We start from the raw sequence: 19,623 nt of genomic DNA on the forward strand, positions 1-19,623 counted from the left end.
CCAGGTTCCAGTTTGGGTTCTGGAGGCAGACACCATCTCCACATTTAAGAGTAGGCTTAAGACTTTCCTCTTTGATAAAGCTTATAGTTAGGGCTGGCTCAGGTTAGTCCTGAACCATCCCTTAGTTATGCTGCTATAGGCCTAGACTGCCGGGGGATTTCCTATGATGCACTGAGCTCCTCTCTCCTCTACTTTCTCTCCCTCTGTATGCAACCTCATCCCATTATTGCATGTTACTAACACAACTTCTCCCCTTTCTGGTAGTCTTGTGCTTTCTCGTCCCTCTCCTCTCTCCTCCTATCACTTCCTGCAGGTTTTCTGGCTCTGGAGCTGTGGAGTCTGGATCTGTGGCTGTGGGTCACCTGCTCTCTCCTTCCATCCCTCTCTTTTTCTCTCTGTTCCTCTCCTGCCCTCTCTCTCTCTCTCTCTCTCTCCCTCTCTCTCTCTCCCCCTCTCTCTCCTTCACCCCAACCGGTCGAGGCAGATGGCCGCCCACCCTGAGCCATGGTATTGCTCGACGTTTCTGCCTCTTAAAAGGAAGTTTTTCCTTGCCTCTGTCGCCTAGTGCTTGCTCTTGGTGGGAACTGTTGGGCTTCTGTAAATAGCATCATAGAGTACGGTCTAGACCTGCTCTTTTATGAAAAGCGCTGTGAGATAACTGTTGTTGTGATTTGGCGCTATATAAATAAAATTGAATTGAAAATTGAATTGAAATAGTTATATGACTCAAGCGACTTGAAGGCCTTCAGCTCCTGTGACATGTATGCAGATACCATATGAACAAGATAGTTATAAATATCCAGATAAGTTATGGCTGGCAATAATGACGTATCTTTACTTAAAGCTTTTGGCTATTTTCTTTTGATACCGGCGAGATGAAGCTATTAGGCTACAGCTCTCCTCAACTCATATCTGCGGGCTGCCCCTAGCACCAGCAGATGTCATGTCAACAATATGGCCGCGGTTAGCTACTGTGTTTGCAAATAAGGCCTATTTTAATAAAAATATTTTGTACCGTGCAAATAACACATATAGCCTACACTGGTAATCTGCATTTTGCCGTTTTTACTTTGAAACGACTACCAGTCTGTTTTCCACCACCACAGCCTTGAAACTGTGAATTAGAATAACTCACAGTTTCAAGTTAAAACAATATAACCAAATTAATACTACTTTCCATTTCAAATTCCAAATTTGTTTCAGTTTACATGTAAAAAGTTCCCTGCAGATAAACCACGACAACAGCACTGCTGTGCTATTATCTTCAACGGCTTGCGACATGCCAGAGCAGTCAGCTACGAAGGGTCAATTTGTGACTGTAAATTGTCCTTAGGTGTGAGTGTGACTAGTTGTTTGTCTATGTGTGGCCAATCGATTGGCCACCTGTCCAGGGTATACCCTGCCTTTCGCCCAATGTCAGCTGGGAAAAGTCTCAAATAGTCAACAAAATGAATTAATGCAAGTTTAACTTTCTAAAACTCATACAGTTGAGTTCTAATCCAAATCTTGTCATAGCTATTTAAGTAAAAATAAGTAAGTTGACATAACTAAATGGGTGTATAATGTTTTACAGTGCAGCTATCAAGCTCCAGGTTCCAGTTTGGGTTCAGGAGGCAGACACCATCTCCACATTTAAGAGTAGGCTTAAGACTTTCCTCTTTGATAAAGCTTATAGTTAGGGCTGGCTCAGGTGAGTCCTGAACCATCCTTTAGTAATACTGCTATAGGCTTACACTGCCGGGACACTTCCCATGATGCATTGAGCTCCTCTCTCCTCCTCTCCCTTTCCATCTGTATGTAACATCGTCACATTAATGCATGTGCAACTTGACTTCTTCCCTCTCCCGTAGTTTTGTGCTTTCTCATCCCTCTTCTATCTGCAGGTGTTTCTGGCTCCGGAGCTGTGGGATCTGGATCTGTGATTGCATGCTTCCGGCTGCCCCTATGTACCTGCCCAACACCCGCTGCTATAGTTATTATTATTATTATCATCATTCATATTTTTATCAATGGTACTAATATTAATTGACATTGGTACCACTACCACTGAGTCTAGGTTCTGCTTGAGGTTTCTACCTGCTAAAAGGGGAGTTTTCCTTGTGTGCTTCCTCATGGTGGAATTGCTGGGTCTCTGTAAATAATATTAAACAGTGCAGTACAGAGTACAGTCTAGACCTGCTTTGTATGAAAAGTGCAGTGAGATAACTTGAATAATATATACATGCACATTTGTGCTTATCTGCATGTGTGTGTGTGTCCATGTATCCCTTTGGTTAACTACATGATTCCCAGAGGAGCTGCAAATGTCTACAGTTAAGTCTCCTTAGGCATCCACTCTGGCATGTTCTCATCTGAACACCATGCATGAAGACAGCCTTTTTTGGCTCTTACATGATTATCTTTGTGACATTTCAGGTTCACTGTTACAGTGCACAGCAGAATGTAGAGTGCAGTTATGCATGTAACTGCAACCTGAAACACTTTATTACTCTTTCTCCTGTTATGTGAGTAACTGCATGATGTTGTACTGAACTGTAAATTCTGTCAAATTGCCTCTAAGCACACAGCAATACTGGAGCTGATCAAATTCAAAGACATTTATAAATCAGTATGTTTACACTGCCATGTTATAAAATGACACAATTTAAAGTGGTGAGCACAAAGCTGTGCAATAATTTCCCATTTTCATTATAAAATGTATGCATTTTCATCTGCCAATTTGGAATAGCTGTCATAGACGCACAAGCAAAATAAGAAAGAGACAGAATTATTTTCTCAAAGGGATCTGCAGTAAGCAGAGTTATTCACTTATGTAATGTACAAAACTGCAGTCCAGATTAAAAAGAAGAAATTAACAAAATCAGGCTTGAACTGATCTGAGTGTTTCCCACAAATAGAAACACTTATATAGGCAGGCTTCCCAGGTATCGTTATAGTTTGAGGATTTTTGGTCTTGTTTTGGTTCCATGCTTTGTGTTCTACTGTTTTGCCTTGTTTATGTTTGTGATGATGTTTGGTCTAGTTCTTTTTTCACCATCCCTGCTCATAACCTGTCACATCCTAGTTGTTGTCTTAGTACACGTGGTCCTGATCTGTGTTTTAGTTTTGTGTCTTAGTCCTTAGATCTAGTTACTAGTTTGTTGTTCTGTTTGTGGCATGTTGTAGGTTTTGCATGTATTCTGTGTTCTGTTTTGTCCGTGTCCTTATCCGTTTCTGCATTTACTAAAATGGTTTGTTCAGAATCGTCTCGTGTCATGTTGCTGTTTGTCTGTATGTGCCCTGTCACTCTCTCTCTCTGTGTCTTGGGTTGCAGTCCTGTTTGTTTCCTATTTTGTATTCCGTCTGCCTGTTTCCAGCTCCCTGTTCTGTCTGGTTTACTTTTAGTCTTGCTTTGGACTGTCATGGTGTGACTTTGGATTTCTGATGTAGGTTCTGTAACTGCTCTTGTCCTGGTTTGTGGTTTTGCATCTGTTCCAAGTTTAGTGTCAGACCTATTTCCAGTTTTGGTTCTTTTCTGTCTGTGCTTTGATTACCTTCATGTTTCTCAGCTGTGCCCAATTACCCTGCCTGCCTGGTGTGTGTTGTGGTTTGTCTCTTTAAGCCCTCAGTTCTGTTCAGTCCTTGTTGCATCGTCATCTGATGTTGAGTGTTCTGCCATGCTCAGTTTCCTGTACTTTGTTTCCTGTTTCTGGATTACCCTGCTGACCATTGGATTAAGTTTCTTTTGGATTTACGTTTGTTTGTACTTCTGATTGCTGTGCTTCTGTGTAAGCTTGTATAAGTTTGCGTTATAATAAATCCCCTGAACTGCATCCTCCTTGCCTGTGTCTGTATTTGGGTCTACACCTCAGTTTGTCTACCAGTGCACTCAGCGTTCTCATGACAGGGAAATCAACAGACGCCCTGGTATATTTGGTAACCCATTTGTAGCATTTTGCAGAGAAACTCAAAGAGATATTATCTGGTATTACATTACAAACTATTACATAAATAACAAGCCTCCTCCACATGCGATGCACCTACTAGGCTGCCTGGGCCAAAAATGCCAGGGCAGATTTCTGTCCCAGTCCAGCTCTGACCAGTGTGAAGGTGAAGGTCTTAACTTGCTGGACTAGAACAGACTGTTGTGTTTACTGAACACATTTTTGGATCCTTAAGAAAATTGTTACATACAACGTAACGATCTCATACCTGCAGAAGGAAGATACGGATTTACCGTTTTCTTCACTGAGCGAAAAAAAGTGCCGCAACAAAGTCCGCTGTTTTCCTTCACTGCCTCCGAGCTCGAGATGACTTCGCTGGTTTACCCAAACGGACCGAACTAATTAAGTCGCTACCCAGAGCAATCTCAAGTAAGAGGCTAGATGCAGAAATAGGTTTATAACTCTGTTACTGTAACCTCAGCTCCATTGATCAGTGATATCGGTGAGGTGCCTACGTAGAGCCCAAAAGATACTAAAGGACAGTACCCACCAACCCCACAGCCTGTTCACCCTGCTGCCTTCTGGAGAAGTTTCTGCTGCCACACCACCAGACTGCAGAGCAGCTTTTCCCCCAAAGCGATCAGACTCTTAAACTCTAATTCACCCTCATCACTGCTCGACTATACACGCCCTCAAAAACATTGGTGGAAAAAAACACTGAGCTGCACATGATGAAATGAAAAGCTGATATGCTAGTTTTATTTGGACATTTCAATAAGAGACGAACGTGACATTAACTGAGAAGTTACACTATATTGTGAAAAAATAATTATCTGCACACGGAATAGTTTTGAAGCCTCGTAGGAGGTGAGAATTATATCGACCTCGAAGAAGGTCTTGTTGGTATTACACATATATGTGTAAGTCACATTGTGGCTTGCACTGTACAGATGCACCTATTTACCACAGGTGCATTTGATCAGCTCAGAGACCTCAGAGTTTGAAATGCACCTGTACCCTAACCCATATTTTTAAAAATGGATATAAAACACAAACATGGACAATATTTAAAGAGGAGGCCACAGTCTACCAACACGTCCACGTTCCCCACTTCTTATGCCGTTTTTCCATTACCAGTACCAGCTCAACTCATCTTGACTCTACTCGACTCGGTTTTGGCCCGCTGGCCTCCCTTTTCCAGACTGAACTCCACACAACCCCCTGTGCCTGCCTCTCAGATCCTCATGGACTCTAATAGAAAGTTCCTGGATGAAAAGACCTTTTTCCCATGGCACAGAATGGAGAAGATCTGGTGCCCCAAAACCAGGAGAGCCCTGGAGCTGTTACCAGTGCCTGAGCTAGGCTCACCCAGCCACATCATCATTCATACAGGCACCAACGACTTAAGGTCTCAACAGGACAGACTGGCGGACTCTCTGGGGAGAGTCATTGAGCAAGCCTCCACCAATTTCCCTACCAGCAAGATAGTCATGTCCACGCTGCTGCACAGGAGAGACTTCCGCCCCCACACCATTCACAGAGTGAATATCAGCCTCTCCAGGGACTGTGCCCTCAAACCCAACGTGTTCTTGGTCCCCCACCCGACCCTCCACCTGGACTGCCTGTATGATAACATACACCTACACAGAAATGCAGTCCCCACCCTAGCTAGAACCATGAAGGATGTTGCTCTTGGAAGGAGCCTTACTACCACTCCAACAGGTAACCACACAACGCAGACCCCACGCAGACCTCCAGGACCTCCTAGACCTTCATGACCATCCAGACCTCCACCATGCATCCACCCCCGGCGGTAAGAGAGGGAAGCCAGGTCACAAAATCCACTGCGTCACCAACATCACAACCCACAGCCCACTTCACAGCCAACACAACACTGGCCACTGATACCCAGCCAGAGAGCCCCCCAGCCTGGAGGTCCTATACCCCCCCTCATCCCAACGGCAGAACCAAGACTACAGGAGCAGCAGCCTATTGGACTGAACTATGCTGCAGCGGTGAGAAGAGCCACAGCCCCGCCCCCCTCTGGTGAACTCAAAGACATATTACATATGCTAAACCTGCTCTGCTCTCGCCTCATATAGCTACATGGTGGAAGAGCAGAGACCTCTTAAAGACATCACAATAATTCATAGCTTAGCATGTTGGATATCATTTTAGATGAGTAGCAATTTAAGGATAATTCTTAACAGTATTTCACACATGATACACTCTAAAATGTCACTCAAAGTTTAATATTTTATTCATTTACCTACAATACTATTTTCCTCTTTTTACACTTTTTTTTCTTTTTGTTTGTTACTAATATTGTTTTTTAATATCTAGTTTATTATTATTATTTGTTTTTTAAGGTGTTTGTAAAATTTTTGAAAAGATTACACTTGACATGAAATCGTTTACAATAACATGTTGGAACATTCAAGGTCTGAGATCATCAGCTTTTGGTTTAAAGAGCAGAGATCCAGATTTTAATAGAGAGTTAATAGACTCTGACATCATAGTTTTACAGGAGACATGGTGCAGAGAAGATGATTCCACTGGTCGTCAGAACTGAGCCAGTCCATCACAGTTATTAAAAAAGAAGAATCTTATATACGGTTGAAAATTAACAAACAGATGGATGGATGGAACATGTCTATATGTGTGCCATCTATATACCTCCATCAGAATCCCCCTACTACAAACCAGATATTTTCTCTATTCTTGGGGAGGAAGTTAACCATTATAAAACCATGGGAAATTTATTATATCTGTGGGGACCTTAATGCTCGAACAGGGGAAAGAGCTGACACTATGAACACCCAGGGAGACAAACACTTACCTGGAAGCACCTGCTTCCCCCTCCCTGAATGTCCCGCTAGAAAGAGCTTTGACAAGCTTACTAACACAAGTGGTATGCAGCTTTTACAGCTTTGCCGGAGACTGGGTATGCACATAGTCAACGGCAGGCTACGAGGGGACTCTCTGGGTCGCTACACTTACAGCTCAGCTCTTGGCAGTAGTACGGTAGATTATTTCATTACAGATCTAGATCTACCTCTCAGACCACAGCGAAATCACTATCTATCTGAAAAGGGCTCAGTCCAAGTCTGGGGCCCATAGTGCCTGTGAACTGTTTAACAGCACATACTCATACAGATGGACCCCAGACAGCATGGGGGCATACCAAAAGGCCCTGGAAAATCAAAACATACATGATTTAACTCATTTATTTCTAACTGAAACATTTCCCCAGAATAATTCTGGTGTAAATTTTGCTGTGGAGAAAATCAATTCAATATTTCATCATTTGGCTTCATTGTCTAATGTGAAAGCCTCCAAACCAAAACCTCAACAAATGAACAATAACAAATGGTTTGACACTGAATGCAAAAACCTGAGGAAAACTTTAAGGAAATTATCAAATGAAAAGCACAGGGACCCAGAAAACCACAACACACGCTGTCAATATGAGGCCACTCTGAAAAAATACAAGTACACCCTAAAAACTAAGAAAGACAAACACAGCAAGAAGCAGCTCTGTGTAATTGAGGAATCCTTAGAGTCCAACCAGTTCTGGGAGAAATGGAACAACCTAAACAAAACCCAGCAGGATTAATTGGCAATCCAAGATGGAAATACTTGGATTAATCACTTTAGTGAATTATACAGTAATATTACAAAAAATGATGATCAGTACAAGATATTCACGAAATGGAAAACTCTGGAGGCAGTGATAAAAAACAACCAAAACCCTCTAGATTACCCTGTAACAGAACAAGAATTAACAGAAGTCATCTTGTCCCTGAAAGGAAAAAAAGCTTATGGCATTGATGGAATCCTCAACGAAATGATCAAATACTCAGACCATAAAATCAGAACTTTTCCAGACATCTGGAACCCCAATTCAAAAATCTGTAGATAAACATGATCCAAATAACTACAGAGGAATATGTGTATCCAGTAACCTGGGAAAAATATTCTGCAACATCATTAATAAACGACTTGTCAACTTTGTTGATAACCACAATATTCTGCATAAATGGCAAATAGTTTTTTTTTGCCAAACTGCCGCACAACGGACCGTATATTTACCCTCCAGACTCTAAATGATCAAGAATTAAACATTAAGAAAAGAATGGTATATGCCTGTTTTGTTGACTTCCAAAAAGCCTTTCATTCAATCTGGCACGAGGGCCTTTTCTATAGGCTACTTGAAAGTGGCATTGGAGGAAAAACATTTGATTTGATTAAGAACATGTATACAAAAAGTGAATGTGCCATAAAGATTGGAAACAAACAAACAGCGTTCTTCTCCCAGGGCCGGGCAGTGGTGCAGGGATGCAATCTCAGTCCAATTCTCTTCAATCTATATATCAATGAATTAGTAAACCAATTAGAGAGTTCCACGGCACCTGGCCTCATCTTGAACGACACAGAGATCAGAGGTCTGCTGTATGCAGATGACTTAGTGTTGCTCTCACCTACTAAAGAAGGTTTGCAGCAGCACCTTAATCTCCTGCAGAGATTCTGTCAGACCTGGGTCCTGACAGTAAACACAGCAAAGACTAAGATAATGATCTTTCAGAAACAATACAGAAATCAGGTTACACACAATTTATCAAACTGTATTGCGTAGTGAACTACCCAGTGGCGTGGGGTGGGGTAAATTTTTGGGGAAGCCAAGTGAGAGGTGATGTCCTTTTTGGGGGGCAATTATCTAATGCATTGTGCTATTACAGTGCAGGGTATCATTTTACAAAAATTTAATCAAACTTTAAAGATTATCTGTTGTCAATACAGACGCTGAAACTTGCATTTACCGACACGTACGCTTTCTCTCTCTCACTTGCTCACTCACTCACTCAGTCTCTCTCTCTCACCCCAAACAAACATACTTAGCCCGCTGCTTATGGTGCAGGTTAAGAATAAAAGAAGCATTCACAAGCTCAAACAGAAGACGATTGAAGACATTTGCATAATAGCAGTGGTGCATGTATTAAATAGGCTTACATACTTCTTAATGCTTGGCCAAATGTACCAGACCGACAGAGTATAGACAATTATTCATGTAGCCTAACCTGGCCCAGTGCCCTGTGGCAGGTGCTGTCTGTGGTGCTCATTATCTATGCATACACAACCGCAGTAAAAACAATAAGGTTACTTCAACTGACTATTCATTCACAGCTAAATCCAGGTAAGCAAAGCAAAACTAACAATATAACCACATTAAAAATCACACACATAGCTGCAGTTCAGTTAAGTTCAGAGAGAGAAGGAGGTGACATTTTACTCACCCACGGGCTTTTCGTCCTCCGCAACAACAGTCAGTCGAAGATTGGCGCTACCAGCTAGCCTCTCTATACGGAAATAGTTTTCCTCATTGAACGTCTAACACCCCTTTTTCCTCTCCAGGCACAGCTCCAGTTTGGCCGTTGGTCTTCCGTCAGATTTAATCTTAAATTGCTGCTGTAGTGGTAGTTTAGTAAAACTATTATTTATTATAAATAAAAACTCCAAATTTCCATCCTCCATAACTGCACCAGCTAAAGTTGCTAACAGCTCCCGTTATTTCATCTGAATGATGTTGACCGCATGCTGTGATTTGATTGGCGTGAAGCCAGACAGCGGCTGGCTTCCCTTGGCATCATCCTGACTAATCACAGTTAAGCAGTGGCATGACAGTGGCCTCGTCTGATTGGTTAATCATTTAAGGGAAGAAGCCTGGCTTCCCATGGCTTCTGGGAGAAAATGCCACTGGTACTACCACTGTGTTTTTAATTATTTTTATGCCAAAAGATTCCAAAATCTTTTTCTCCCCCCCTGAACAGACAGCCTGACCTTAAGTGAAAGGTTTGCTTTCCCCTAAGTGCTGTTTTGGTCAGTTAGATTGTAAAACTTACCACCTCTGGTGAAGTTGAGATAACAGACTCTATGCATGACTGTTAAGATGACAATATTAACATTACACAGAGACTAACCTCAACCTGAACCAGGCTGTGAGGACCTCCGCAGCCATAAACTAAACAACCTTTTAACACTCCCAAGACCAAAAGGGCAGGGTAACCATGGTAACAAAGTTCCTCTTTCAGATTACTTCCAAACATCAAAGATCTCCTCTTCAGTCTTGACTCTCTACCCCACCAAAGAGCCATTAATTTGGACTCATATGAATACTGTCTACGTATAACTTGCCTATTACCTGCTTAGTTAAATAATCTTTGCTAAGTTAGTAGTGGCGCTTGCCTCTTATATTTTAGTAGTAATTACCATGTCGTTATTCTCTAAGTACTATGTTTGAAAGCTAAAAGAACCACAAGGAACTCAATTTTCAGTGCTCTTAATCCATTCCTCTGATGCGCCTTTCATTCCTGACTGTCTGTTTGATGTTTATACTAATGCTTTATTCCCAACACTTTCTGACACTTTCTTTAGAAATGATATGATAAAGGAATGTTATCCTATGCTACTTGATTAATTTTCCAGCTCGAATTTAATGTTAAATACCAAATTTCCCCAGCTCCTGAGCAAATGATTGTTTTAAAGAAATAATCAGTTATCTTCAGTCTCCTCATGGAGCCAGAGTTCCCCCAAGAGGACACACTAAGTATTACATGCCATTGCTCTGAAATGCCGCTCCTGCTGTGTGGCGTATCACTCTGTACTTATTTGTTCGTAATCTGATGCCATTTGCGTGTAACTTGCTTAAATTCTCTAAGAATGTGTAACAGCCAATATTATCCAGGAAACATTGACTTAAGTCTCTTTCATTCTGAAATCCTGAAAATGTGTTTAACTGGTAACCATTCCAATCATTACAATGATTAAGTAATTGTTTCCTTTCCTTCTTATCAAATGCATGAAGCTAATAACAGTATAGCTGTTATGACATTTAAGGTTTGATTGTGGGAAGATATTTGATTAAAATACGTGCAAAAGGGACAGCCTCTCTCAGGGGAACAAAGCCCTCCTCTTGAGAAACGCCCTAGACAACAAAACACGGCGACACGAGCCGCTCTCACTCTAGTTCTCTGGTCTCTTCGCTCTTGTTCTCTGCTCTACACGCTTACGGAGCGTGTCCCGTCTCCCAACAATGCCCTAAGGAGTCCGGCCCGGCATTGCCGCAAAGATCTCTTTGTTCTTTTCAAGCCACACACGCAGAGCGTCACGACTTCGGCTTTCCCTTGTTTCAAGCAATATATATTTTCTTTTCTTTTGTTTGTTAAAAGTTATCAGACCGTTTCAGTCATGCAACTTATAATTCAAGAACGACCAAGTTCTTTTAAGCTTTATTCCGTCGAGTTAACTTTTACTGCTTCCCCGATGTTCGGACCCAGCCACGTGCATCCGTTGCACTAGCAGTAACCCAAAGGACATCAAAATCCACAACTAAATTCAGCTAACAGCCAACCACTGCAAGTTTTCTTCAAACCAAGCCAATTGAGGGTGGACCTCCGGAGAAATTCTCTGGCAGAGAAAGCGACCGGCTGACAGTGTGTTAAGCCATCTCAACCGAGAACGCACAAAGTTCAGCCAGCGTCCGAACACCAACCGGCTGGAGAAACAACAAGCAGTAAGGCTAAAACCCTACATTCTGTGGTTGAGTTGATGTCCAATAGTCTGTTAATCCATTAACTTTAATTCTTAATCATTTCAGAAACTCCCAGCCAAATTTAACCTACTTATTATCATATAACTTGCGTTTATTGGTTCTCTTGCCTCCTTAGACTCAAATCTTTTCCACAATAGACCACTAAATCCACATTTTAACTCCATCATTTTCATTGATTGCATCCTGTTTGTTTAATCATTATTGTTGTATGTCTTTGATATATTTAACCGCATTTATATCCACCTTTAGTTAGTTCCTGTGATTACAGTGAAATTTATTAACTATGTGTGTGTATTGTTTGACTCCAGGTCACTATAACGGAGGATTTACGCCTTCGATATGAGATTGACTGATTGATTAGATTGATTCAAGATAATTAAACAATTTCTACTAACTGATCACTAGGAAATAATTGTATAATTATTCAGCTATACTTAGACAGCAAATCTTTACGTGGTGCCCTTAACGAGGATTTATGAATTCATATATCTGAGATATTAATATTAATAATTTGTATTAAAAGTAAAGTAGAAATGGTACAATTGGTGTAAACGGTATTGTCTAATTTCATATCTCTTATGAAATTATATCGGTATACCTCATATACCCATATACCCACATACCGCCCAGCCCTAACTTCAATGCATCTATGTGATTAGATGCTAGCTGTGAGTTGTGCTCCTTGAATGAGGTACTCCCTTGTCTGTGTCTTACTGCCTTAATTTTTTAGTTGATGTTTATTATGAAAAAGGAAAGATCGGATTAGTTAATTTACCACACTGACACTAGTACTTCAGAAGGGAACATATTAACACAATAAGCATAACATTTATGCTGGATAAAATACATATTTTAACAGAAATGCTTTAATTAAATCATTACATCATACAGTTCTTTAACCCTCTGTTTTTCTCTGTGGCAGCGGGTTCAAGATTGAGAAATATGTTAATTTAATAGTCCCTCAGATGAGAGGCAAAATGTCTTCAAGCATCTTCTACCAAGTCCAGTTGCCCTTGATTTTAACCTAGACTGGTTGTGTGTTCTTTCTGTGCCAAGGAGGCTTAACCAGTTACAGACACTAGACATGCAGTGTGGAGTGTTGAGTTCCATCCCTGGTGTGCAGCAAAGTTAGGCAGTTTGAAGGAGAAGCCATGAAACTGCTTGGTATCATACAACAGGAAACACTCTGCAGCCGAGCCACCCAGCTGGGTGACTAAGAATGTGCTCACACTAAGGTTCAAGCTGACTGATAATCACCTCCCTGATATATTTCAAACCTTCCCTACAAGACTTGCACCTTGTATAGTGATTTATTCATCTTACTGCGGATTGAAGTGTAAAATAGCTCTTAAATTAAAAGGCTCCTAGCCCAGGACCTGTTTTACTGTTGGGGCCTCTGGCATTAAAGGTTTGGACACACCTGTGTTAAAATGGGAAAAAGACACATACTGAACATCCATTCTTGCTTTGTAGTGCCCTACCTGTGCTGCTCTGGATGGTCCTGACAGTGGTGGCAGATGTGCGAGGTGGGGAGGATGGCAACAGGAGGAGTGGTCTCCCTCCTTCTCCTTCCTCCTCCCCAGCACAGCCCTGGTCGATCGCCCTCACATAGCTGTGGCTTCGCATCCTGAAGCATCCTGGCATAGGCAAGGTGTCCATGGTGTCCATGCTGTCCATGGCAGCCTCCATTGCCTGGGACTGCATCTCGCTGTAGACCTGCTCACATACTTGCTCAATCTGTCCGTTCACTTCCACCTCACTCAGCTGGAGAAGGAGAAGACATCAGCGGAGGAGCAGGCAGAGAGAGAACGGGGAGAAACAAAGGGAACAATGAAGAGGGTGGACACTGGCTAAACTCCCAGATTATAATCAGTCAAAACATCATGAATTTTTAAAAGAGACACACTATTGTATGTCAAAGTTTAAGCTGCAAGAGATACTTTAGGCATGAATGTCAAAAAGGCATTATTAAATGTTTGCCTGCTAGCAACTGAATAATTACGAGATTTGATTTGTACTAGAACTGTCAGAACAGTGGGTGAAGCTTGCTGCTGCTGCACTGGATCAAGGCTGGGACTGTTACACGGGGCGGGGCTGTGACCACCATTGTGGGTGGAACTTCAGCCTTTGTCACCAAATGGTGTCAGTGTGGATGGAGCCTACCCATCAGAGAAGGGTGGAGTATAGATACCAGATTGTTTTCGTTTTTGTGTCAGAGCATTTGATTTACTCATGTCGGCATGCAAAGACAATGTCATCAAATATAACAAAAAAAGCTTCTGAAATTAATTGTCTACCCCAGCCTAAAGTTACACATAATTAAAGACGTGGCCAATTGAGTGACATGTGGGTGCTGTTACAGGCAATTGAGCTTCATTCAGCCTGCCTCAGCTCCACCTCTTTGCCCATTTTGGGATTAGCCAGAAGTAGACAAGTCAGTCACTACCAAGATAACAACTTTGCCTAGCCATGCTGGCTTCAGGAGGTTATATTTACAACCAGGGATTGCAAAGATTCATCAAAATGCATCTTAAAATAAGATACCAAATACCCTAATTTTAAATGTATAAAAATAAACTATAAAATACAGCACTCACGACATGTATCAAAGAATTTTTGTATTTCAAAAATGCTAAAAATGCTTTCCCAGGGTACCATGAAATCACTGCAAACCTATCTATCAGCCTACTTTATCTATGCCTTTACCAGAACATTGACAAATGGACAATGTTTAAGAGCAACAGCTTTTCTCTGCCTAATGAGCAGAGATGGGGACTCGAGTTAGAGACTCGGACTCGAGTGCGACTTAAGTCACACACACAGTGACTTCAGACTCGACTTGAGACTCGTCCTCAAAAGACTTCAGACTCAACTTGGACTCGTGAACAATGTTTATTTTTTAAGAAACTTCTGATGAGCGTGCTGTTATTCCCTCACTCCGTTACCTATAACCTGCCTATGTAACACATAGCATCTACTGCGCGCGGCCGCACGTGAGAGAGGACAACAAACAGCGGCAGCTGCTGAGCCGTTCATCATAAACTTTGGCTTTAAAACTTCATACAACAAGACGCAAACAAAGAAGTGCTGAACGCAAATAGGTTAGTAACCTGGTTTATTTAGATAACGTTACACTGGGTTTAAGAGTCTGGGGAGTGTGTTGACTTACAGTATTTAATAAACAGTCAATAATTGCATTGTACATTACATGGTTGTGCTCTGTAAATGAAAAGCAGGTTACAGTTACAGAATTCCTTATAGCTATGCAGTTTTATTAGCAACCTGGATTGAACGCAGCAGGTGATACAGCATTCGTAATAACTAAGAGAGACTTGAGACTTGACTTGGACTCTAGCTCAAAGACTTGAGACTTGACTTGGACTCAAAGACATCTAGCATCTCTGCTAATGAGTCATGCTATAAATCTGACAGACAACCAGTTAACAGATCAAATATTCCCATATCCCTGTGATCACCCAGATTAAGGTTAGTTGTACCAACAGATTAATGTTTAACTAACAGTTTGTTCAACTCTTTTTTTTCATGCACAATCGATTTTTGACTTTTTCCCTCTCCTTTATTGTGTTATATACCTTTTTTGTGCATGTAAAGTGAAAAAGTCCACCCCAAAGGGAGTACCCATCTCCCACTGAAAACTCTGCTCTGAAGTGCCTGAAAACAGCTCGTTTGTAGTCCAGCTTTTCTTCCACTTTATGCCGATGTCACAAAAAACATGCATCATAATGTTCGCCTAGCAACAACACGCCCTCAAAAACACCAGTGGAAAAACGCTCTGAGCTGCAGCACACAGTGATAAGATGTCTGCTGTCTGCCTCTCCTCTCCCTTCCAAACATTTGCTACCCTCCAGGCAGTCAGAGTTGTTACTGTGATGGAGAGACAAAACTCAGTTAAAACTTGATGAATGAAAGATACATTTGTTAGAGATTAATTACTCACCACTCTGCGGGGTACACCCTGGACAGGACAATTTAGAGTCACTAATCAACCTAGGCCGCATGTCTTTGGATGGTGGGAAGAAGCCGGACCACCCGGAGAGAACCCACGCAGACACGGGGAGAACATGCAAACTCCACACAGGTTTCGAACCCGGGACCTTCTTGCTGTGAGGCCAGTTCTATCCACTAGGCCACCGTGCTCAATATAACAGGTTGTAGAGTGAAATTGAGTTTGTATCTCCCTTCTGTTACGTAGCAGACAATATTCATATAGAATCAATTATAAAAAAGGTAGACAGAAATAAATTACATTCAATGGAATATTGCCAAGGATGAATTTGAGTCTAAAAGTCTGAAAGCTTGGGGGAAAAAACTGCTGTGCAATGTGGTGGTGTGGCAGCTGAAACTTCTATATGTCTTCCCAGAAGGCAGCAGGGCGAACAAGCAGTTGCTGGGATGGGTGCTGTCCTTAATATTCTCACCGATATCACTGATGCTCGGGAGATGGGTACCAATGATCTTCTAAGCAGTTTTAATCACCTGCTGCAGAGCCCTCTGGTCCTGGGCTGTGCACATCCCATGCCAGTTAGTGATGTTTTCAGTCAGGATGCTTTCTATTGCTCCTCTGTAAAAGCAGAAATTTAGCCTTCTTAAGCTTCCTCAAAAATACAGTTTTGAGCCAGATGTCAGGTTCTCTGTAATGCTGATTCCCAGGAACCTGAAACTGTTCACCTGCTCCACCTCAGCTCCACTGATGTAGACAGGAGTGTGTCTCCTTCTTCCTAAAATCAATGATCAGCTCCTTAGTTTTGCTGATGTTGAGCAGTAGGTTGTTCTCAGTGCACCACTCTACAAGATTATGAATTTCCTCCTGATATAAAGTCTCATCATTGTTTGAAATCCGGCCAATGATGGTGGTGTCATCCGCAAACTTCACAACAGAGTTCTCTCCATGTTGGGGGATGCAGTCGTGGGTGCACAGCGTGAACAGGAGGGGGCTGACCATGAGTTTGCTGATCAGTTTCAAGGGGGAGATTCTGTTGAATACTGATTTGAAATCCACAGTTGAGCAGTAGATTATTCTCTGAGCACCACTCTTCAAGATTATTAATTTCCTCCTGATATGAAGTCTCATCGTTGTTTCAAATCCGGCCGATGATGGTGTCGTCCGCAAACTTCACAGCAGAATTCTCTCCATGCCAGGGGATGCAGTCATGGGTGTACAGGGTAGTGGAGATGGTATCCTCTGTGCTTTTAGAACCAGTTTGGTTCAAACTGGTGAGGGTCCAGATTGGCACAGGTTTTTAGTACACAGCCAGGGATGTTATCAGGACCAGCTGATTTACTCATATTCACTCTCAACAGGACTCTCCTCACATCTGCTGTGGATACTGACAGTGGGCAGTCCTCTGGAGGTGGAGTAGACTTTACAGCTGACTCTTTCTTGAGGAGATCGAAGCGAGCATAAAAGGTGTTTAGTTCATCTGGTAATGTGGCCTCACACATGATGGGGGAGCTCCTGCTTTTGTAGCCAGTGATGTTTTTAATGGCCTGCCACATATCTTTGGTGTTGTTGGTGTTGAGGTCTCTCTCCAGTCTCTGCTGATGTCTCCGCTTTGCCTCCTTGATGCCAGCTTTCATTCTCGCTCTGGCGGTGCTGTAAGCTTCTTTATCACCAGACCGAAAAGCTGCTTTTTTGGCTCTGGATAGAGCCCTCACCTCTGCATTCATTCAGGACATGTGTATGCAAAACTCAGGCAGCTTCATCAGACCAAAGAGGAGGCCTTCAGAAGTGGGGACAGGGTCCTGTATAACCAGGCCAGGAACACACTGAGAAGAGAGAGGTCAAAGCAGCAGCTATGCTGAAAAGCTAGGAAACAGCTTCACAGCCAACGACCCTGCGTCACCTTCCCCCACTGCCACGCTGTCCAACCCCTCACCTGTGCTCATGATGTGTGAAGAGGATGTGAGTCAGCTCTTCCAGAGGCAGAAGTTCAGGAAGGCTCCTGGCCTAGATGGTTTTTCACCATCCTGCCTGAAAATCTGTGCAGACCATCTGGCCCCATCTTCACACGGATCTTCAATAGATCACTGGAGCTGTGTGAAATTCAGTCCTCCTTCAAACGCTCCACAATCATCCCAGTCCCCAAAAAACCCTCCATCTCTGGATTAAATGACTACAGGCCCGTCGCCCTGACACCTAGTCATGAAAGCCTTTGAAAGACTGTTGGTCCACCTGAAGGACATTACAGGCCCCTTGCTAGACCCCCTGCAGTTTGCCTACAGGGCTAACAGGTCAGAGGATGATGCAGTCAACTTGCAACTGCATTACATCCTGCAACATCTAAACTCTCCAGGGACATGCAAGGATCCTGTGGACTTCAGCTTGGTGTTCAACACCATCATCCTGGACATCCTCAGCACCAAACTCACCCAGCTCACTGTGCCACCCTCCACCTGTCAGTGGATCACAAATTTCCTGACGCTGGGAAACATCACATCCAGCACATTAGCACTGGTGCCCCCCAGGGGTGTGTGCACTCTGACAGCTCTTCTCCCTCTACAGCAACGACTCAAGAGACCCATCTGTCAAACTCCTGAAGTTCGCTGACGACACAACAGTCATCGGCCTCATCGAGGATAGTGATGAGTCGGCCTACAGATGGGAGGTTGATCAGCTGGCTCTCTGGTGCGGTCAGAACAACCTGGAGTTCAACACGCTCAAAACTGTGGAGATGATTGTGGACATCAGGAGGAGCCCCCTCCCACTCTGTCCCCCATCACCATACTCAATAGCCCTGTGTCTACTGTGGAATCCTTCAGGTTTCTGGGATCCACTATATCCCAGGACTTAAGTGGGAACCCAACACTGACACCATCATCAAGAAGGCCCAGCAGAGGATATACTTCCTGCACCAGCTCAGGAAGCTCAACCTGCCTAAGGAGCTGCTGATCCACTTCTACACAGCCAGTCTGTTCTCTGAACGTCCATCACTGTCTTGTTTGGATCTGCCACCAAAAAGGACATGAGCAGACTACAGCGGACAGTCAGGACTGCAGAAAAAATCATCGGTGCCAACCTGCCCTCCATTCAGGACTTATACATTTCCAGAGTCAGAAAATGGTCAGGAAACATCACGGCAGATTCATCTCACCCGGGGCACAACCTGTTCCAACTTCTCCCCTCTGGTAGGAGCTACAGAGCACTGTACGCCAAAACCAACAGACTCAGGCACAGTTTCTTACCACTAGCCATCACTCTGATGAACAGTTGATTTCTGCCTCACAGTGTTAGGAACAATTCTTGTGCAATAACCCAGTAACTCTGTCTCTAATCAGCACCTGTTTACTGGTTACCACTTATTATTTATTCACCATTCTCTATTTCAGAGCTGTTCATACTGTTCATATTGTCATTTTGTATATTGTATATACTGTATACCAAATCCACCTACCTCAAGTACATAACACCTATGCATAATATTTATTCCAGCATCCTTTGCTCTATGCTCCACCATCTCACTGTGTACATGTATACTTGTATGCATGTATGTGTATGTGTACCTGTATATCTCATCCACCTCCGGCATGTACATAATAATGATAATAATTTTACTCCTGCATCCGTTGCACTCTGCTCATTGCACTATTGTCTCAATCTGTCTATATTGTTTTTGTTTATAGTGTGAATATATATGTTCTCTCTACTGTAGCCTATTTTTTTATTGTATTATTATTGTACAGTGGGTACGGAAAGTATTCAGACCCCTTTAAATTTTTCACTCTTTGTTTCATTGCAGCCATTTTCCAAAAATCAAAAAAGTTCATTTTATTTCTCAGTAATGTACACTCAGCACCCCATCTTGACAGAAAAAAACAGAAATGTAGAAATTTTAGCAAATTTATTAAAAAAGAAAAACTGAAAGATCACATGGTCATAAGTATTCAGACCCTTTGCCGTGACACTCATATTTAACTCAGGTGCTGTCTATTTCTTCTGATCATCCTTGAGATGGTTCTACACCTTCATTTGAGTCCAGCTGTGTTTGATTATACTGATTGGACTTGATTAGGAAAGCCACACACCTGTCTATATAAGACCTTACAGCTCACAGTGCATGTCAGAGCAAATGA

At 42.5% G+C, this 19,623-nt stretch overlaps 1 protein-coding gene across 1 annotated transcript in view; it reads right to left on the bottom strand.

The window, feature by feature from the left end:
• Nucleotides 1–19,623, bottom strand: part of LOC123972395 (disks large-associated protein 1-like) — a 174,341-nt gene that overhangs the window by 37,208 nt on the left and 117,510 nt on the right. The window contains exons 6-7 of the mRNA XM_046051880.1: nt 13,014–13,296; nt 12,918–12,952 (exon numbers count right to left, since the gene is read on the bottom strand). Coding sequence (XP_045907836.1) covers nt 12,918–12,952; nt 13,014–13,296 — 318 coding nt within the window. The remainder of the gene's footprint in view (nt 1–12,917; nt 12,953–13,013; nt 13,297–19,623) is intronic.

Source organism: Micropterus dolomieu, linkage group LG06 (assembly GCF_021292245.1).
Source record: "Micropterus dolomieu isolate WLL.071019.BEF.003 ecotype Adirondacks linkage group LG06, ASM2129224v1, whole genome shotgun sequence".
Classification (NCBI taxonomy): domain Eukaryota; kingdom Metazoa; phylum Chordata; class Actinopteri; order Centrarchiformes; family Centrarchidae; genus Micropterus; species Micropterus dolomieu.